Source organism: Odontesthes bonariensis, chromosome 6 (assembly GCF_027942865.1).
Source record: "Odontesthes bonariensis isolate fOdoBon6 chromosome 6, fOdoBon6.hap1, whole genome shotgun sequence".
NCBI lineage: Eukaryota > Metazoa > Chordata > Actinopteri > Atheriniformes > Atherinopsidae > Odontesthes > Odontesthes bonariensis.
In genome coordinates, this window is record NC_134511.1 from 8,770,355 (window position 1) to 8,791,441 (window position 21,087).

At 40.2% G+C, this 21,087-nt stretch overlaps 1 protein-coding gene across 1 annotated transcript in view; it reads left to right on the forward strand.

Annotated features, from left to right (window-relative positions):
* cfap299 (cilia and flagella associated protein 299) overlaps positions 1-21,087 on the forward strand; it is an 83,712-nt gene that overhangs the window by 45,350 nt on the left and 17,275 nt on the right. The window contains exon 4 of the mRNA XM_075468921.1: positions 18,625-18,767. Within this exon, the coding sequence (XP_075325036.1) occupies positions 18,625-18,767 (143 nt within the window). The remainder of the gene's footprint in view (positions 1-18,624; positions 18,768-21,087) is intronic.

Below are 21,087 nucleotides of genomic sequence, written 5' to 3' on the forward strand. Positions count from 1 at the left end.
CAGACTAATCTCCAAATGTTTTAGGAGGAAATTGTGCCCCACCCAATGGCTTTGAAGTCTGTTTTTTGTCAAAGAGTGACAGTTTAGGCTGAACATGTAAAGCTGGAACAAAAAGTACATGTAGATTGTGTGTGCTGTGTTGCATGATTTCTAATTGCAAATTTATACAATTTTTTTTTTTTTAAATCTATGTGTCAGTGCACACACTCGTACAATTATAAGCATACAATACTATATCCTCATTTTTAAGTCTGCTAAATGCATAAACATATAAAATTACAATAATAAAAGTAATAATCTGTCCACTGAAAGTTGGTCAGTAAAGTCTAAATCCTCAGTTTCTACGTGAAAGTGATCTTTATTTGGTTGTTATCGTACAAAGAATCAGTGTACAGCTCTGAAGCATAAACAGCAAATATACAGGATGAAAAAACGAATAATCATGCTGAATAAAAGGTTGTAATGAATTCATTATTTGAGCAACAATCTCGTGGCTATCATCCGTTGGCCTTCTATAAGAGCGAGACCGAACCTTTCTGGGATTTGGGTGTATTTGGCTGATATCCTGGGAATGGATGACAGATATCAGTGCCAAGATTTCTTGCTTCATTTGCTGATCATGCAAATTTTTAGAACTAGAAATAAATAATTGTGAGATGTTAGCCAGTGGTTGTCGAATTATGTTTTGATGAAAGTTAAACCTGTTTTTTACTTCACATGGACTTGTTACCAAATTCCACTCAGAGCTTATACGGCGAAGCTACTCTGACAAACAGAACACACATGGTTACAAACTCTTCCTTAAAAGTGTTTGATCCTACAAAGACTAAGAACACCTCATAGTGAACCAGCTCACATTATCGAGAAAATGCCTTACAATTGTTTTAGTCCAGTGACAAGAATAGAGCTTAATAAATCACGACTAAAATCTGGTTCCCAGTGTTAACATTGTTAACATTTAGATAGAAAAAGTCCCGTTAATAGTGTCACAGTTCTTGTTGCTGCTGATTCCCTTTCTCCAACAGGAGAGTGTCGACACTCCTGTCCTCTAAAACCAGTGTTAGAAATGAAACTGTTGTGTGAACCTGAGTTAACATTTGGTGTTTAGATAGTGGTATACACTATCAAGATTAACCTCTCTAAACGTTTACGATGTGGCTTCCTGGATCAGAGGATGCAAGATGTTGAGGAAATGACTTTGAGATTTTCACAGCTTTATGTGGTTGGTCATGGTTTTGAGTTACGTGGCTTTTTTTTTTTTGGATATTCTGCACCAGTAGTATTTACTCATAAGGGTACCAACTCTGCTCTGTATCTCACCAGGTGCTGTAAATGCCCCCAAACACAGAGGCTGAGACCTCACTGTGGCAGGCCAGGGCTCGACTCATATCCAGACCTTTATCTGTATTAATTCTATTAAACTGTGGTTGCTTGTTTCAGGCTTTCTGTGCAGTTGTGCTGTTTTTCAATCACATTTAGGCTAACTCACAGTTACACTGGCTCATATTATTAAATAATTACATGATAATTGTTATATTAGTCCTGCCTAAATACCTTGTTTAACTCAACATATATAAATATATATATATATATATATAAATATTTCATACACCTTCAATCAGTTCATACAGCAGAGAACAGCAGTCCTTTAGGGAGTGAATGCTAGTGCTACAGTTGGACCTCATCAGAGACATGTAGTCAGTAAAAAATGTGGGAAATAAAGACACTAAAGCCTTTAGTCTCACTTCATCTGACCAAAGCACAACCAAACTGTCCAAGACAAAGAAGGAAGAAAAATAATTATGTCTCATGTGGTTGCTTGCAAGCATGTTTTCACAAATCTAATTCAGAGGACAACTCCCTCTTAACCTCCTTGTTCTTTTTTCTTTCACTACACCTGTGTGGGTTTCCAAGCACATCAAACACATCTGCATTAATGATTAAAAACAGATATATTAACATATTTCTCAAATAAACAGTACTTTCCCTTTTTTTCCATTTCCTTGACATACCAAACTATAAGTGGCTATTACCTTATGTGCTACCAGGACAAGACAAAATGGCAAGCCTGGTAGGCCATGCCTAAATGCCCTGTCTGTTTGCTGATCTGGAACATCAGGTTTGTGTTAACACATTACGAAGGAGGAAAGACATTAGCACTGATCTTAGAGAAGCAATTGTTGGTGTTTATCGATCTGGGAAGGGTTATAAGGCCATTTCCAAACGACATGGAGTCCTTCATTCTACAGTTGTCAGTTTTCCCAGGAGGGGACTCCCCCCCAGCAAGTTCGCCTCAAGGTCAGAAAGAGAAACTGCTAAAAAGCCAAAAGCTACATCTCAGGCTCTACTGGTCTCAGTTAGCATATTAAATGTTAAAGTTCATGACAGTACAATTAGAAAAAGACTGAACAAGTATGGCTTGTTTGGAAGGGTTGCAGGAGAAAGCCTCTTCTCTCTAAAAAGAACATCTCGGCAGCACAGCTTAGGTTTGTAAAGTTACATCTGAACACACCACAAGACATCTGGATCAATGTCCTTTGGACAGACAAGACCAAAGTGGAGATGTTTGGTCATAATACACAGCAGCATACTTGGAAAAAACCAAACACAGCATATCAGCACAAACACCTCATACCAACTGTCAGGCACGGTGGTGGAAGGTTGATGATTTGGACTTGTGTTGCAGCCACCTTGCAGTTCCCAGGTCGACAATCAACTCTTGTACACAAAAGTATTCTAGAGTCAAATGTGAGACCATTTGTCTGACATCTAAAGCTTTGTTGAAACTGGGTCGTTAAACAGTACAATCATCCCAAACACAGCAGTAAATCTACGTTGGATTGAGTAAAAAAGAAAGAAATCAAGGTTTTGCAATGGTCCAGTCAAAGTCCAGACTTCAGCCTGAATTAATGCTGTGCTGGAACCTTAAGAGAGCTGTGCAGAAACAAATGTCAATGAAGTGAAGCAACGCATAAAGAAGAGTGAACTAAAATTCCTCCACAGTGACATGACAGACTGATAACATCAAACAGAAAACGATTACTTCTAGTTTAAGCCGCGAAAGGTGGTTTTACAAGCTACTGAAGTATACGGTGTACTTATTTTCTCCTAGTTTTGGTTAAATGACTTATGACATGGTGTAAGATATTACAGGTTGTTAGTCTGAGTTTATGTTTACCTAATTCTAAGACCTGTTAAGGACCAAATGTCAATTTTTAATTTTGTCCTGATAAGTCGAACCTTAGAAATGAAAGAGGGTGTTTTTCGAATTGACTTTAGCAAAGGTTTCAAATTTCCGGATTGTAGTCATGCTTCGAGAAGGTGCTGGTTTCTCTTTAAATTCCAGTAAGTGTTGGTGTAAAACATTGGTATGCGTTTACTACTGCAGAATCATCGTCATGTGGTTACTGTCGCCAGCATCTCTGCTTAAAGTAGGAACTTTGTGAGTCAGGCCAGCGCTGCATCTGTTTAGCTGCAGATGCAGCTGACGAATGTAACATGTACTTGCCTCCACACAAAAGTCTGTTAAAACATCCGTCTTAAATAACAGGAAGGGAGTGCACCCAAAAAAGTTGTTTGTGGCAGCTTTGTTCGTGTCCACTTTAGAACCAAGGGCACCGTGTAACTTTTGCAAAGCTTCGCTGTGGGTAACTCTGTACAGTCATTTAGACCACATTAAAATGATTTATTATAGTGATCTGAACTATTCAGAACCTCCAAGAAGAGTTTATTTCTCTTTCAGCCAAGACTGAAGTGTGTCTCTGAGCTTCGCAGGATGTTTGTACATTGTAGCATCAGGCGTCCATTTCATCTCTTTGTTACATCACTTGTGCAGATGCAGCTAATATAGTTTCATAAGCATCTTTGGTAGCTGTAACTCAGTTGAGAGCAGGTGGGGGAGGTCTATCATGTGTTCCACATGTTGTTTTGGGCTGTAATAAAAGGTTAGGCAATAAAGCTGACTGAAGTTGAATGATTAAAAGATTAGAATCAGAAGAATCAGTTTTCACAAATTGTTGTTTGCATTCCTCTTTTTCTTCAGATGTATGAGACATCGAAAGCATAAGACAACCGTGGTTACCTGAAAGCCTCACCTCTGTTTGCCTGCAGCAGCTTACATGTTTGACAAAAATTCTCAACTTGATAAGTCTCACATGCTGTCAGTGGTTTCGTGCACCTGCAAAAGCAGATCTCTTGGAGTGAGCTTTTTATTGTTTAGGTTTGAAAATCTCTTTAGCTTTCATAGGTAGAACTTGTAATCAAGGTCAATCATCCTAGCTCCTTTGGTTAGATCTTTAGAAAAGAGGAATAATTTTGTTTCCATTTATCTACACTTAGGTTAGGCTTCACTTCTGATGGAATAAATCAGCAGGAAAACTTTCAATAACAGCCATAGACAAGGACTACTTGGTGGCATTGCTAGAGTCTTTAGAAAAGTAGTATTGAAACACATGAACACAATTAGTAGGATCTGAACCTCATAAGTGTTTAGTTAGCAGTGGTATACCACTGTTTATGCCCTGCAGTATTTTGTACAAGTTGTACAGGCTCTTGTTTTAATAAGGGAGGGGAATCAAAATAACAGTGTTATCCCTTAAAAACCCATAGTACAGAGAAGACCAAACTTTGCAAAATGTCTTTTTGTTTGTGGATTCTATGATTTTTTTCTTAAAGCTAACGTGTAGTGCATGAGTTGCAGTCTGAATAAAAAAAATAAAAAAAAATCTTGAGAGGCTGATGAGTAAAGTAATTCAGTGTAGATATCATCTGCCACAGTCAAGTGGAGTTCACCGACTCACTTTGCTGAATTCATTGCCAGCAGAAATGCCGTCTTTGGAGACAGCCACCTGAGTTCTGTCTCTCCTATGGGTTCGAATGGGGGCCGACACACTGACCTCAAAACCAACGTCAAGTCCCATGATGGTACCACAGTGACCCTTGATGGCCTACGCCTATGTGTCAAGAACTGACTAACCAGATAGTGTGACCCCACTGTCTTTTTGTTCACTCTGGCATGTCCTGCTGAAATGGCCGCCGCATATACCTTTAAGGTTGATGCCCGCGTCCAATAATGACTGCAGGAAACGCAGAATGATGGCCACCAAGCAGTTCTCCGGCACCTCACCCTGTGTCTGGCACCACTGGGAGATTAGCATAGAGGGATCTAGTGGAGGGAGCCCTGGAACTTAACACCGACTGGTCACAGGATGCCAGAAGTGGGTCCTGGCTCCCAATGGCCAGACCCAAAGCTGAAGGCGATCCAGATTCAGATACCATACGTGTCCCCCCAGCTGAGAGAGAAGGTCCGGTCTCCTTGGGAGGCGCCATGGTTCCCCCTGTAGTAGTTTCAGCAGTACTGGAAACTTTTGTCACCCTGGCCAGTTGGGGGCCACGAGTAGCAGTCTGTGGTCCTTCTGTCGCACTCTTTCCAATGTCACGCGAATGAGCGGAATCGGAGGAAAGGCATATATAAGGCGGGATGGCCAAACACGAGTCAAGGCATCCTGTCCCAAAAACTACACTGAATAAAACCCATTGAGCCGTGTATGCCACTCGACAGGCTCGATGGCGTCTTTGTCTATGAGGGTTGCCTGCTCCCTGCTGAGGGCGAGGGATTTTGCGGGATCTCTGATCACAGACATCCTGATCCCGCAGTAAGTTGGTGGCCGGCGTCGGAAACTGCAATGTGTATCCCTTGGACAGTGTGTATACCACCCAAGGGTCCGTGGTCTCCCTCTCCCAGTAGCTGATGTGCTGCTGAGAGAAGCGCACGACACTGGCCTTTTGAGCATCAGGTCCGACCCCCCGGCTCCTAGAGCCTTTGGGGGGGGTGACCACTGGGGGCTGGTCCTCTTGGCACCTGAAAAAATGGTTGGGAGGGAGCCCGCTGGGGCTGATCATAATGCCCCGAATATTGAAAGGACCTCAGCTGTGCACCTGGGCAAGCAGGTGGATGAGAGCAGCTGGGATCAGATGGAAAAAGACCCCTCTGCCTTGGGGCCTGAGTCAGGCCCCGATGTCAACAGTGACACTGGCACGCCGCCAAGTCTGGCTGGCGCAGTCCTCTCTGTCGGAAGGGTGTTGCCGTACTCTCCGTTCTCTTCCAGTGGTTCCAGGTCACATGTTTGGGCCAGCTGCTCAGCAGGCGCTAGAGCGCAGTGCCCAACACCAGCTATAGAAATAGCATAGCTTAATGTCTGCTGGCTACAATTTCGCTGGCGGACATAAATACAGTACAATAATATTCTATTCACAAAATGCAACCAACAATAATGTTGAATCTTACTTGTGAAAAGTAATCCCCTGACCCTGTTCGCAATCGTCCACCGATTTGCACAGCAATACGCCGCACAGTGCTATGGGTGTCTATGGGTAGAATGACCGGTCCAAGATGGCGGCCACATTTCTCGCGCCCCAGCGGTCTATGTGGCGTCTACTCTTTATAATGTCTGTGGGTATAATAACTCGACCTGCCCAAATGTGAGATGAAGATATCCAGCGCTGAAAGCACCGCCCTCTGGCGGTCAGGAGGAATGAAATCAAACTTGCACACTGAAATGAAACTTTGGCCATAAGCAAGGAATAAAATGTAAATGTAAATCTCATTAATTAACATGCCCACAAAGTTCATGACACAATTATTCATCTTTTCAATTCTTTAAACAAGCTTTTGCTTACTTACAAGTGGACAAGTAACTTTGTGCACTGTCTTAAAATATATTTAGGCTGAACTTGTATTCTTCTTCCCACTGGTAATTTAAAAGCCAGTGGAATGTGGAAAATGGTTGTAGGAGTGGAGGGGAGGGAAAAGATATGCTTTGCTTGGTCACTTTGGTGTCTGAAATCCGTAGCTTAGATGGCGTTTGACTGATTTGTGTTGTGACCACATGTGCTGGTCCCGCCTGCTATTCTCAACCCGTAATTCCTCCTTGAATTCAGGCATGCGACTAATTTACTGTAGGGACAGGATTTTTTTTCTCTCTTCAAGTGAGCAGAAACTTTAGCCCTTTTCTGTTACACTGCTCTGCACCAAGCGCTCTAAGTGATGCCACCTGTCAAGCTGACAGCTTATTATCCATATGGTGGAGGCCAATATCAGCTGCAGTTGTGGGGAACAGGAAAATGTGTGCCACCTGCCAAGGATTTCAGACCTTTAACTCTTTTCTTTAACAGGCTGCAGAGTAATTTCAGGAGATTGCTGCTGTTGTTTTTGTCAGTCAATTTATCTTTATCTTCAGCTCTAGCTGTAGTGAAAGCTAGTAGGTCTAGAAAAAGCACCTTTTTTCTTGATTTAGCTCCATCCAAGTGCTTTTGACTGGATAGCAGATGTTGGACCAATACAAGAGCCCCCTAGTTCTGTAATCAAGAATCTCCATTTATTGCACACTTACTTTTCATACTGCTTTTCTGTTTGAGCTATAGATGATACTTTAGGTGCATAAAAAAGTTATGTTCAATACATTTCTATCAAAAAAATATGATTGCTTATCCAAAAACTTTGAGTTACTTTTAGACTGTTTGTAGCTTTGGTTTTAGAAAAATTGCCCAAGTCATGTTGGTTCATCTCTCCATCACAGCCTTATGTTGTACCAGGAAGTTTTCTTGGCACTACTACACTAGAAGCATGGGGTGACTTTTCTTTCCCATTGAGTCTCGTAGTTTAATAGCCATATCCATGTCTTCCAAAGACAATAACTTCCACATAAGAAACAGTGCTGCTGCTTGTGAGGACAATGACGATTCTCGAGAAAAAGCACAATCTATCCAGCCAGCGGCGAGGGAAAAAAGCAAAGCTGCATCATGGGCCAATCTAAGGAGGTTTTAATAGAATTTCTTAAACATCAATTGCGAAAAGCAGGATAGCATTTTCTGATTTCGAGTGCCCTGTAATTTGAAGTGTGTGGGTTCAAGCCACTTATTTTGTGGTGTCGGCTTTACTGCCGGGCTCTCCAAAAAGACAGAAGCCAATGCAGCCAAGGGTTGAGCTAGCTGCCTTGCCTTCCTGACTGATTGACTGAGCTGCTTCCCCTTTGGTATTTGGCCACAGTTGTTCTGCCCTCATGGCTAACCTCACTGGGCGTAGCTGTCCACTATTGGGTGCTTAGAAAGCTCAATAGGAGGACACCTGCCCCAGGATTTATTTATTTCATCGCTTACACAAACACCCATGACGTCTGTTTATGGTTTTATTTGGAGAACACTTGAGGTAAACACACGCACAAATATGCCTTTTTGCAAAAGTCGTGTCAACAACTAAACATCCCATATTCTAGCTTCCATTTTAGCTTTGCATCTCTTTAGATCTTATATCCTTTAACCACTATTTAGCAAAGCATCTCATGCAAAATGACCATAGTGTGAGAAATTCTTGTGGTCTCAACACAAAAACCTTTCACATACAGTAGGGTGTATTAGTACATGCACTATGTTTAAAAGGTACAGAACTAAACATGTATACACAGTGTTTTCACTTACAGTGTATCCCTAGAAAGAAACTGCGTTTCTGAATGATTAAGAGGGGAAAATCCTCCAAGCCGTTGCATTTCATGGAAAATAAAAAAGAAGAAAAGCAAGGTTTGTTTGCACTTTATTTGTGTGGCCAGGCCACCCTTTGTATAGGGCTTTAGGAGAATACAGATGCAACATTAAACCACAGTCTGGACAAAAAGTTCTTTTGAACAGTTCACTTGTGCATTTTTTTCATCCAGCGCCAAGACATCTGTCTAGTGGCACACCCTGTAATTATAAACTAAAGGAATAGAAATGTCTTTTGAATATTTACAACTTTATTGCTTTCACACACAATCAGACCTGTCATAACAATTACAACAAGAAGACGCAGAAATGAAAAAGATTTTCTTTTCTTTTTGCCTGAATTGTGGTAAGGTATCTCGGTGACATAATGGCACACTGGAATCGTAGATGGCGACTGAAATGACCAGGTTCAAACTACTGTGTTTTGATAGTAAACAGATATTCACGTATGTGAAATCACAGCTTCCATTGAGTACGTGGGTTAAAACTCAGCCGCCGTGGTTTTTATTTATTTTTGTAGATATAGACCAGTTTTAAAATTACACTTTTTTGGACCCAAAGCAGCCGCGTTTGCCTGGAGAGAGTGCAGGGAAGTCTGGGAAGGGTGGCTGCAGTCTGTCAGAGGCCCATTCGGAGGGCTGTGATGAGAGGCTAAGTTAAAGGCTGCTCCAACGGATTATGGTGACTCACGGCACCGTACAAATAGCTCTTAAACACCGGCCTTCGCCAACACATTTCACTTTCCCAGTCTGTGCGTGCAGTTTGTGTGCGTTACTTTTGTAGCCTACTGCTTGAGACTCATTCAAAAAGTTCTTAAACCCCAAAATAACATCAAGAACCAGCAGCAACAGAAGCCCCCCTGCTTACCCCTTTTTTACATTAAATTTTGTTCGTTATAAACATTAGAATTGGATATCATACTAATTTTAACTTTGAATTTAATTCAGTTTCTGAGAATAGATCTAAAATACCAACTAAATAGCCACAGCCTTGTGTGGACTCAGAGGTATTAACATTTATTTAGCATTTAAGCTTTTGTCCATTCCTCCAAATATGTAGAATTCTGTACCACCTGATTGCCTTATGATGATTAATACACAAAGGCTGTTTTCACCTGAGATACGTAACATTGATGGCTGAATCAGTCTGCGAAAGTGATGGCATTCATGCCGACGCCGATAACCTTTCCTCATGTTTAATTAAAACATGCTTGTGAAAGAGCACTTGCCATATTTGCCATCGGACAGTGCATTCGGTGAGGTGGTTGTGTGGAAGGAAGCAGGTGAAAATTGAATATTTTCAGCATGTTTTTTTTCCCTACAAAGATTTGGTTTTCCCAACACTGCTTTCCATGTCTGTCTGTCATTGTGACTGCTGCATTTCACGTATTAGTCAGTAAAACGATCTAATCAAATTGTCCTCTCATCAGGAAATAACCATAATGCATGCATGACACCGACATGTTGCCACCAGATGATTTAAAAGCAGCGCATGTGGGAGAGCTTAATTAAACTTTTACAGAAGTTAATCACTTCATTTGAACTCCCCAAGACGCATAACAAGCTCAGTTGTGCCAGCTGGACAGATGTCATTACAAACATGGCCTCAAACATTGCTTAGTTCAATTTTTTATTTTTTTATTTAGAACCTTTTGCTGTGAAGAAGGTTCATTTTTAACACAAAGGTAATTAGCGACACTGTTAACCAAAGTTAATACCAATATCTCACCACTATCTTGGTTTTATGGATCTATGTTACCCGACAGTGCGTGTGCACACGCCTCTCACACCAGGCAGGACACAGCGAGGACAAACAATTGATGCCTTGGAGTATTTTTAAAAAGACAGAAAGAAAACAAAAGAAAAAATTGAGGAAGCAATGTTTGCATAGTCGGGTCATTATTTGTTGTTTTATTATCTAACATAGTTCTAGTGTAGAACCTAACATAGTACAGTTAGGCATGTTTTTAAATGTTTATACACATTGAAAAGACAAGAGAGGTCCACTTAAAACTCCTGACATCCCCAACAGTCAATTTTTATCTTTGTGAAATGCATTCAGCTGCACAAAGAATACAGTCCAACAATAAGCTCAAAATAGAGAATATGAAAACTGAAACAATTACTGTATTTTTCACAATATTTTTTCAAAATAATCTAATTCTAATGCAGCAAGCCAAATATAAAGAGTAAAGGTTTAACAAGGAGCTAATTATCTATTTGCATAATCCATAAAAAAGGTTTGAACTGAAACAAATTATTCGTTGTCAGTTCAAAACTGAACTGAGGTTCAAGTGCTCATCTGTGGTTTTCTTGTTGTCATGTTCTTCTAGTTTGCTTTAAATTGCCTTGTTTCTTAAAATGGTAAAAGTATATCCAATAGATTAAAAGGAATCAAAGTCATATGAGTTTACTTTACGTAATAATCTCATACATACAAGAATATGTTGGACTCAAGTCATAGCAGTTAGCGCTGACCGAAGTATGTTAGTAACTCCTCAACTCCTCAGTTAGCGAGCTCTGGCTCTGGATAGCATATCCTGCAGGATGTGTAATTCTGGTAGATCCCTACACAAGACACCTCAGCACATATGGTTTCCACCATTGCAACTATTGCACAAGTTAGCTGTGTGAAGTCACTTCCAAGTCAAATAAGCAATGACCCCTCCTCATCCTACTCTTGAGCCCCTCCCGATGCCCAATGCACACACACATACAGCACACACTTCTCTTGGAATATTGAAAACCTTCCAGAAAAAGGACTCCAACCTAAAAAAGATGCCTGTAGAACAGGCCATGTTTTCCTTACCCCAACAAATTTACACAGTTGTTAGTGATGTCCCAGGATTCCTGCTAAAGCTCAGCCCACCAATAATAAACAGTATGGCAGCTGACACCACAAGACACCTGCACAGCTCCCTGACACTGCAGGATTGTTCCCAGGGACTGGGGGAGGTTGGTGTGGGCAAAGGTGAGCTGGAGGATGGGTGAAGAAGAGGCTATGGGGGCTGGTAGACAGGTTGGTGGTGTCAGTGTGTAGGAATGGGGGGGATGGTTAAACTACAGTCAGTGTTGTGGCCAGCTTGATTGATCTGCTTGTGTTTATGAAGCACTCCATTGTTTTGACAAAAATATAACATTAATCAGTGGATGAGATTAACTGTCACATAGTAAAATGGTGTTTTTGGAACCACAGATGTGTAAAAACAGCATATTTCAAACATAAGAGCACATGTTGCAAGAGGAAGATTGAGCCTATCCCGGCTTTCCTGGACAGGTCGCCAGTCCATCATAGGGCTAACATAGAGTTGAATGAGACAAAAATGTGCATTCTTGCATTCACACCTACAGTCAATTTAGGATTGAGAAGAAAAAGAAAAGAAAAAGAGGGCTTGTACTGTGTACTGTACTGATTTATGGGTGATTTAGTTTGTATTTGTGTCTTTTAATGGTACTATGGACACATGCTTGGTGTCAATCACCTGTTACAGTGTACAATCTGCACGCCAGGCACTTTGGTGTCTTTTCGTCCGGTCATGCACTTCTCTATTTTTGCAACCTATGGTCCTCTGCATGAGTGGGATGTAAAAAAACAGAAAGAGCTGCGGGGAAGAGTGTACGAGCAGGTCCTCCTTTACAGCCATCTGTACAACCCACCAAGATTCAAGGAGGTACAAAGGTTCTAAACTGTACAAAAACATCAAATCTGTGTAGTTGTTTTTACATTGTATCCTATAGGCCTTCCTCTGGTGTTATTCCTGCAGTGTAGCTGTGGCATTTTCTCAGTGGCGACACCTACTGTTTAGACAGAAGACTGCAGTGAGTCCAGCCCCTCAAATGCCAACATAAACAGTTATGACAATGTGTCGAAGTCACGGTTTCCTCATGCAACAACCAATGCGGTGGATAACCAGTGTACGGTGTACATACCAGTGAGGACAATCATGGTATGAATACTCCTGCACAGGACAATTTTATTTCTTATCTTATCATGTGATTTTTTTTTTCCATTTTAGGAATATTTAAAAATTAAAAAGGCCGGTGTCTTAAGTCTGAATTGGAGATTATTATCCATGCTTTTATTTCTTTTCGTTTTCATTACTGTAACACACTCTTACTTGCCTTAATAGAAAAAAAAATACATTGGTCTTTAACTGGAACCAACAGAAGAGCAAACATGACTCTAGTCTTATCATCTCTCCACTGGTTAGCACTTCATTCTGGGATGAAATATTAATTATTGGTAATAACCTTTAGAGCTCAACATAGTCATACCCACCCTGGTGATTCCTTTTAAACTGACTGAAAACTTTTTTAATTTAGGCAAGCTTTTAGTTAGAAAGGGTGTATATGTTTGTTCCTGCCTTTTTGTTTATTGTCTTTATTCAATGTTAAATATTTATTGAAAAACACTTTTATCTATGAAAGTTATTATACTAATAATCCTTACATACTGCACATTACTTATAAGGTATTAAAGCATGTAAAGTTAAAAAAAAGACATTTTTTAATATTGTTTTAAACTCTACACTTGAATATTAACAAACAAATATTATTATATATATTATATATAAATATTAACAAATATAAAATAATATTTGTAAATTTTACACTTCATCTGCTTTTTGTTTATTAATTATAATGTAAACTCACTACATTATATTATAATGATGTTTTTTTCTTCCGTACATGCTTTTAATCAGGAATTTAAGCTCCATGTCTGAAAAAAGAACACAAAAATTAAAACATTTTAATTTTAAAGTGTCAGTTCCACAACACTGAACAGCCGATCAGAATTTTCTGTCCCTGACAGACCCCATGCCGGTGATGAGCACACAGACCAAACAAGGATGAGGGAAGTTTCCCGAAGCTTCCTGCGTTCACAGCCTTAAGCTCCAGAGGTTTTTCAGCCTCTGCAGAGAAGGTGCAGAAGTCCATTACTTTGTTCTGGTGCTTTGTTAAGTTTGTTCAGCTCTTCAGCTGTTTCTTTTTCTTTTTGTTTTCTGCACAACGCACAGATAGAAAACCTACCGTCACACTCACATTCAATCATACACTCCTCATGCCACAGGATGTCAGGTGGTCCGGCCATTGTGTCCCCACCTGTAGGACATTGTCAAAGCACAAAGGAGGGGCACAGTACGTGTCAGCCCGGTGTCAGCTTCTGTTTGACTCAAATTTGTAAATCCCTCTCTTTCAGCTGTGGGGCATTGAAAGATTAGCCCGTGGTTTATTGAGTAATTCACATCTGTGTGTCAAGAGGTAGGGGGATCGCTCCACAGTTTTTAAAGACCTCGTAATTATCATTGTCAACAGCATTCAGATTTATCTGTTTGTTTCCGAGCATATAAACATCTTCATGTGTGGATGCAGGGTGGCCACAAGAATTTGAGGTGCTTTGTTGCGTTTCGTGGATCAAGGATTTGATGTATACACCCATTCTACTATTCTTTACCAGTTTATGTTACCCTCTGCTTAAGGTCACTGGTGAAGTCTCAGAGAACACAGAGAACACATACAAAGAAGATATCCAAAGAGGAGCAAACTGAATCTGAGTATCACAATGAGCCTGCATCTTTACCTGGGACCTGTGCAGTGCTGCGCTTCTCGAGCATAACAGACTGATGTTTGCCATAAAGTGGGGCCTCTCCCTCACTGCCCTGTGAGGTCACAGCACCTGTTCTTGGTAATTGCTGACAGGTGACAAAAGGCCTCCACTTGTTTTCCATGCTGTAAGGTGGAGGTCCCCAGGCTCCCTCCACCAAGGAGGGTGAAAACTCAGGTTGCTTGTTTGCAGCAAACAAGAGTCTGACCTTTTTGTCCTCCTCCCTGATCCCTGTATGTGAGATGAAACTTCGCCTACCTGTTGAAGTTGGCTCACAAAAAATATATATTTACATGTATTTCTTTTCCAGCATTTGTATGAAAGATGCACACGATTTTTGTTTTGTCTCGTTTTACTAATTTTACTGAAAAGTTCTGATTTTTCAGCAGATGGCTTAAAAATACTGTAATTTTATACCCCGATTTCATTTCTACTACCAAAGAACAAAAAGTTTTTTATTTTGTTGAATTGAACATGATCAGCTGTCACAATCAGATCTTCTTTTTAAACAACAAAGTACATTTCAGAGGTTTTTATATACAATGTTGTTTTTAAAAAAAGTTTAAAAAGGACAAAAAACACTTGCAGTCTGAGACAAACAAAACACAAAGATGAATGTGGTCATTTTTATCCAGATTCTCTGTTGTAAACATGCTTCAAAGTTTCCAGATCAATTTTGTTTTTCATTGCGTCTTATTTCTGACCTGGGCGTCTTCAAATCTAGGCTTAAAACCTACTTATTTAGGATTGCTTTTAATACCCAGTAGTGTGATGACACTTATCTTTTTCGATTTTGTTGTATTTTATTGCTTTCACTGTTCTTTTGTTTTTACTTATTCTTCTCTTTATTTATTACCTGCTATAAAGCACTTTGGTACACCGTAAGGATTGTCTGTAAAGGGCTATATACATGAAGTACATTAACATTTACATCACACAAGTTATGGAAGCACGTGGTTTTCCTTATTTTCATGCTGACCAAACAGCGTGTCTGTTCCAGAGCCCACCTCGGAATCAACTGAGAGACAACGACATCCCACATTAGAATGGTTTGTTGTACCCTGCTGGCTGTCTCCAACACGTACGTCAGCTCATCTCTGAGACAACCTCTCACAGTCGCCAGATCAATTTACATGTAACTCATTAACACTGAGGCAGCATATGTGTATGCCTGTATCCATGAGCAAAGAACGACTTAAATCTTAACAGGTTAAAAGGTGACTAGTCAATGATATACTCTCAAAAGGTTTTGGGGATTTATATAAAGGAATTTTTAAATAATCTGACTTGCTTCTACCTCTTTACATTTCACAAAGTTACAATAAATTAATACTAAATTAGAAAAACATTCTGAATGAGCCCTGGCACTAATACTACAAATAATGTTAAGTGCAAAGCCATTTTGAGTTTGATGTTACTGGTTTACAGTTGGATCCAAATTACTATAAAAAGATCTCTAGCTGAGGACTGAAGGCTGTTAAGAGCTATTTGAACTTCCCTTGGGATTAATAAAGTATCTATCTATCTAAAGTTTTTTACTGTGAAATACATCCTGACTTGTTTGGAAGCTTATTGATTTAAGCACCAAGGTGGTATCCATTATTCTTACAATCACCACTAGAATGGTACTCACCCCTGTTGCCTTTGACTAACACCTGATGTCTTTTCAAGGCTGGCTTTGTCAGGATAGGAGCCAGGACATAGGGTAAATGGCTCAGGCCTCCAGCCAGCTGTGAACCTGATAGCATCTGTTTTAAACATTTGAGAGACAGCGAGACAGGAACACTCTTTTCTTTTAAGCTCTGGAGTGCTAGTTATCTCATGCCTATTTAGTAAAGGGATCCACAGATGGCCCGTTCCCTGACAGTTATTCAAATGTGATATCACTGGCTGAGGTATTCCACAAGGATCCTCTTACTGTGTTACTGTAAGCCGACAAGTGGGACTCATTCATGCTCAGAGTAAACAAGACAAGTCGAACACAAAAGGAGTCCTCCTTTCTCAAGATGAGTCTGAAAAGAAAGAAGAGCAGCTTTTTTTATTTTCAAGAAGGCAGACAAAACAACCTCTTCACACCTGAGCGTGTCCTGTTTGGAGTTCTTCCCATCCTTTGTCATCATGTGTTATCTAAACCATCAAGTCGACATGAAAAGATCATTTCATGTTCTGCTGTCGCCCGAGGGGGTTTGGACAACTTGGCTTTGAGTCACTCTGTCTGAATCCGGTGACAAAAACATTTGTCATCCTTGTTTTTTTATTTCCATCAGGTTGTGTGTGGTTTGAACTTGCCTTCAAAGACTTTACTCTGATGAGCAGCTGGGAAACTGTCTTTAGATTTATGTTTTGTTTGCATTGGAGAATCCAAACCTCCCCCCCATATCGCTCATTGTGGTTTAATCTGACATCTATGTTTGGAGTGTAGTCAGCGACATCTAAAAAGCTCAAACATTATCTGGGGCCAGGATTTTCTTCAATTTTGTCTTGGTAACACATCAACAGCCAACATGCTTGTACACCGTTCTGACTTCTCATTATGACCACTGGCCTAATATTGTGTAGGTTCTACTCATGCCAACAAAAGGTTTCTGACCTGTTAAGTTAGGAATGAACCCCATCTATCCTGAAGCGTCTGTTACCTGGACATAGTCAGTTGATCGTTTTGGTCCTGTGGGTTGTGTAATAGGATCTTTGTAGAACAGACAGGCTCCCATTGATGCCATTAGATTCCATCAGGTTGGTTTCTGGGGAGTTTGGAGCTTTTCGCCATGTTCTATGAGCTCTTAAGAAGCAGTTTTTGCGAGGCCCACTGCTGTCTTGGTGGGGGAAGCTGCTTCTTTAGGGGAGTGCTTTTGCAGTCGGGGGTGGCAAGTGTCAAAATAACATCCATGAGAATACCAGGATGTCGGTTTTCCCAGCAGAACATTGCGTCGCATTACATTAGCAGTGTTACTCTGCAGCTGTGGCTTTAATTTGGTGGCTGACCTGCATATAATGTTGTTAGTATTCAGCCCTTTCTTTCCTTGCACCAAGTGAAAAATCTCCAGAAGAAAAGCGAAACTGGTCAAAGAGTCTGCATGGAATATTGTTCCAATGAAGTGGATGCTAAGTGGATTAAAGCAGGATAAGTATAATTTGTATTTATATGTACTGTTTTGATCACAGCAGGGGGAAAACAAAGTTTAATCTCAACAGCTTGTCGTGAATTTATGATGTATAATTGTGCTCTTTGTGCTGGTTCTCAGTGTGTGTCAGGCCTAGTTATCCTCTTTGAGATCAGCGTAAACGTGTCTGGTTAAGTTTTTTGTTTCTATTACTTCATTCAAACTAAGTAAAATTACTTTAAAAGGACATGGTATGAGTTTTTGGTTTTCCCTCTCCTTCAGTGTGTTAAATAGGTTTTTGTGCATATAAAAAATCCAAATCAAAGGGAGTTATTCTCTCACAAAGAAAACACTGATCTAAAATAGCTTACACGTCTCATTTGTTGTCCAGGCTTTGCTTCTGTACATAATCACCTCACCATGAAACATATTTGTCTAATACCTGCTTAGTAGTTACGGTTCTATGCCACAAACAAAGAATAAACAGCTGCCATGCAGTCGGCCATTTTGGACCAAATAGCTGATTGATCAGAACAAAGTGGGTTTTACAGGAGTAGAGCTCCAAGAGACAGTGGCTAAAATGGAGCATATCAGATAAAAAGTAACAAGAGGTGCTGCACCATTATTCATTTTATTTGAATTGTTTTTTCACTTAAATGTGACTTAAAAGACCACCGTAACTAAGTTTTGAACCTGTAAATGAGCATCATTAGGGCTCTTTGAAACATCAAGACAGATTTTAGAGTAATTATATATAACTGCTGCCTGAAATCACAACTTTGCTTCAAAGGGTTTACAATCTGCACAACTTATGACATTCTCTGTCCCGAGACTCTGAATACGAATAATCAAAAGTTCAATGCACACACAAACATGAAAAAAGGGAGAAACAATGGAGGGGTTCCCTCTACAGGTTGGAATCACGTGCTCTTTTGTTATAACTTCAGTTATTTTCCCCCCAATAAAGCTCTATAACATTTCACACAACCCTTGCTATTAAGTTTTATGTCAGAAGTCCACGTTTCATGTCATTTCAAGGTACACTCTTGCCATGACTGTAGGAGTGTTGGAACGGAACTGAGACTTCCCTGACTGTAGGTTAAAGGATACAGCCCGAGCCCCACGCACTTTTCTGAGCACTACAGTCCAACTCTGGGAGCTCTGGCCTCTCCAGTATGACATAAGTTGGAATCATTTTAGTTTTTACCCAAATCAAAGTATAACATTAGCCTTTGCATTTCAAATTGGGAGGATTTGTAACAGAATCCCCCTATCTGTTCACTTTCCACAGCTGGCAATGGCCATACTGGTTTTTACTTAAAAGAGGCATAGTGGTCATGATTATTTACACAGAGGGTTTCCTTCTTTTTTCTTTTTTTTTCAGACAGTCATTTTCATAAGGGATCATAATACTCTTGGACAGGAAGTATCTGGCTATATAGACTACGCCCACAGACTCAAGACCCAAGATTTTGAACTATTTTTCAGCGGAAAGAAAAGGCTCATGCCAGGACGCTCAGATTTATGGTAAGTCTCCTTTCATTGTAACATGTACACATTTGCTGAAGAGGCGACGACTTGGGTGGGATTTGACTGCATTTAACGGGTAGAGACATTTTCTAATGCATGATTAAGAATTCTGATTTTTGTGTGGTTATTATGTACACTAAGGGCTGGTCTTACCTCAGCTGGCAGAACACCAGTAAAATAAGGCTGAGTAGAGCTTCCAAAGTAGAGATGATCAGAGTATTGATTTAATTCCCGTTTAAGTTTGATCTATTTTAATGTGCACCGACTACGTCATCAAAGTAATGTATTATGAAGTTTGCTTTAGGAGGTTTCATTAAGACACATTTTCTTTATCCATGAAGATGTCTTTCATGATTCACGATATCTGTAAATCTAAGAATCAGTGCATATGGGGTTGCACAGCATTCAGGGTCAGTGCCAGCCACAGAGTTGCAACGCAAGCCACACATGAACTACTGACCTTACAGGTGGAAGCTAAAATACATCTTGTATCCCTCGCTGGCGCATTTTTATATCTTTATAATTCTTGGCCTATCAGGAGACCTGTGTACATAGGACGCTGTCAGCAAATTACCAGAGCCAAAACCAATCCCACATTCCACATACTCATGCATAGTAACATGTTATCAACATTTCAGGTACGTGCGAGAAATCCCAAAAGGACGAACACAACTGGGCAGGGGTGGGAATGAGTATTACATGATTTTGTTAAGAGTTCAGCCAAATGGCAGACAACCTGTATAACCCCAGTAGCCCCGATCAGACAGAGTCTTAAGCCTCCAATGTAGATTTTAACGGAAAGAATATTCTCAACACTAAAAAAAGAAAGACGTGGGTCTAATTTTTCTAGTTTCATTGTTATTGGTCACTAATTTTAAAGATTTTCCCAGGGCTTAATGACCTTTAATTAACAAGTAAAGAGAGACAGGATAGTTGGCAGAAAAGGAGGATGACATGCAGCAAAGAGTCGTGTGCTAGTTATGACGAGAATCTTTAGCTTCTGCATATTGTATACTATGCATACTGTAAGATTTTAAGCTTCAGAACAGTTTTAGTCATCCCAGAAAAATGTTTTCAACAATCAGTTCTTAAAAGTTATAAAGTAACACCAGATACTGGGATGCTGAATCTGAAGTCTTGGCAGGATTAAGCAGCAACCTCCAGGCCCTAGAAATGAATCCAGTGTGGAGACGCTTATACACCGTTCTGACTGCTCATTATGACCACAGGCCTAATATTGTGTAGGTTCTACTCATGCCACTAAAATGTCTCTGACCTGTAAAGTTAGGAATGAACCCCATCTATCCTGAAGCGTCTGTTACCTGGACATAGTCAGTTGATCGTTTTGGTCCTGTGGGTTGTGGAATGGGGTCTTTGTGGATCAGACGGGCTCCCATTGATGCCATCAGATTCCATCAGATTGGTTTCTGGGGAGTTTGGAGCTTTTTGCCATCTTAATAAGCAGTTTTTGCGAGGCCCGCTGCTGTCTTGGTGGAGGAGGCTGCTTCTTTAGGGGAGTGCTTTTGCAGTCGGGGGTGGCAAGTGTCAAAATAACATCCATGAGAATACCAGGATGTCGGTTTTCCCAGCAGAACATTGCATCGCATTAGATGAGCAGTGTTACTCTGCAGCTGTGGCTTTAATTTGGTGGCTGACCTGCATATAATGTTGTTAGTATTCAGCCCTTTCTTTCCTTGCACCAAGTGAACAATTTTACAGGTGGAAGCTAAAATACATCTTGTATCCTCTCTGGTGCATTTTTATATCTTTATATTTCTTGGCCCGTCAGGAGACTTGTGTACATAGAAAGCTGTCAGCAAATTACTAGAGCCAAAACCAATCCACATTCCACATACTGCATAGTAACATGCTATCAACATTTCAGCTACAAAAAGTAGTTCCTAAAACGGCCACCTGGGACTTGCCCCGATAGAAAGTCGATCGACATAGACCCCTATGTTTCCATCTCTGTATTTGATTTGCATTTGAGCTATTAATAAGAAAAGATTAATGGAAACTGTAACAATCTTAAAGAAACTAATGGGCAAAAAATATTTTTGTACATTAGAGGTGTTTTTTGTTTGTTTCGAAGATTTGATACAAATTTATAAATATCTTTGTTTTCCTCTTACTGATATCTACCACAGTTGTCGTTGTTTTTTCCTCTTAGAGGTTTGTTGCCGGTGAAGATAACTACTTCTTCTACTGAATTACAACCGCAAGAAACGCAGCCTTTACCACCTCCTTCTGCCTTCAAACCAGTCAATGAAAACATGTCTGAATATACCAAATTAAACAAATAGAGGTTTTAAACAAA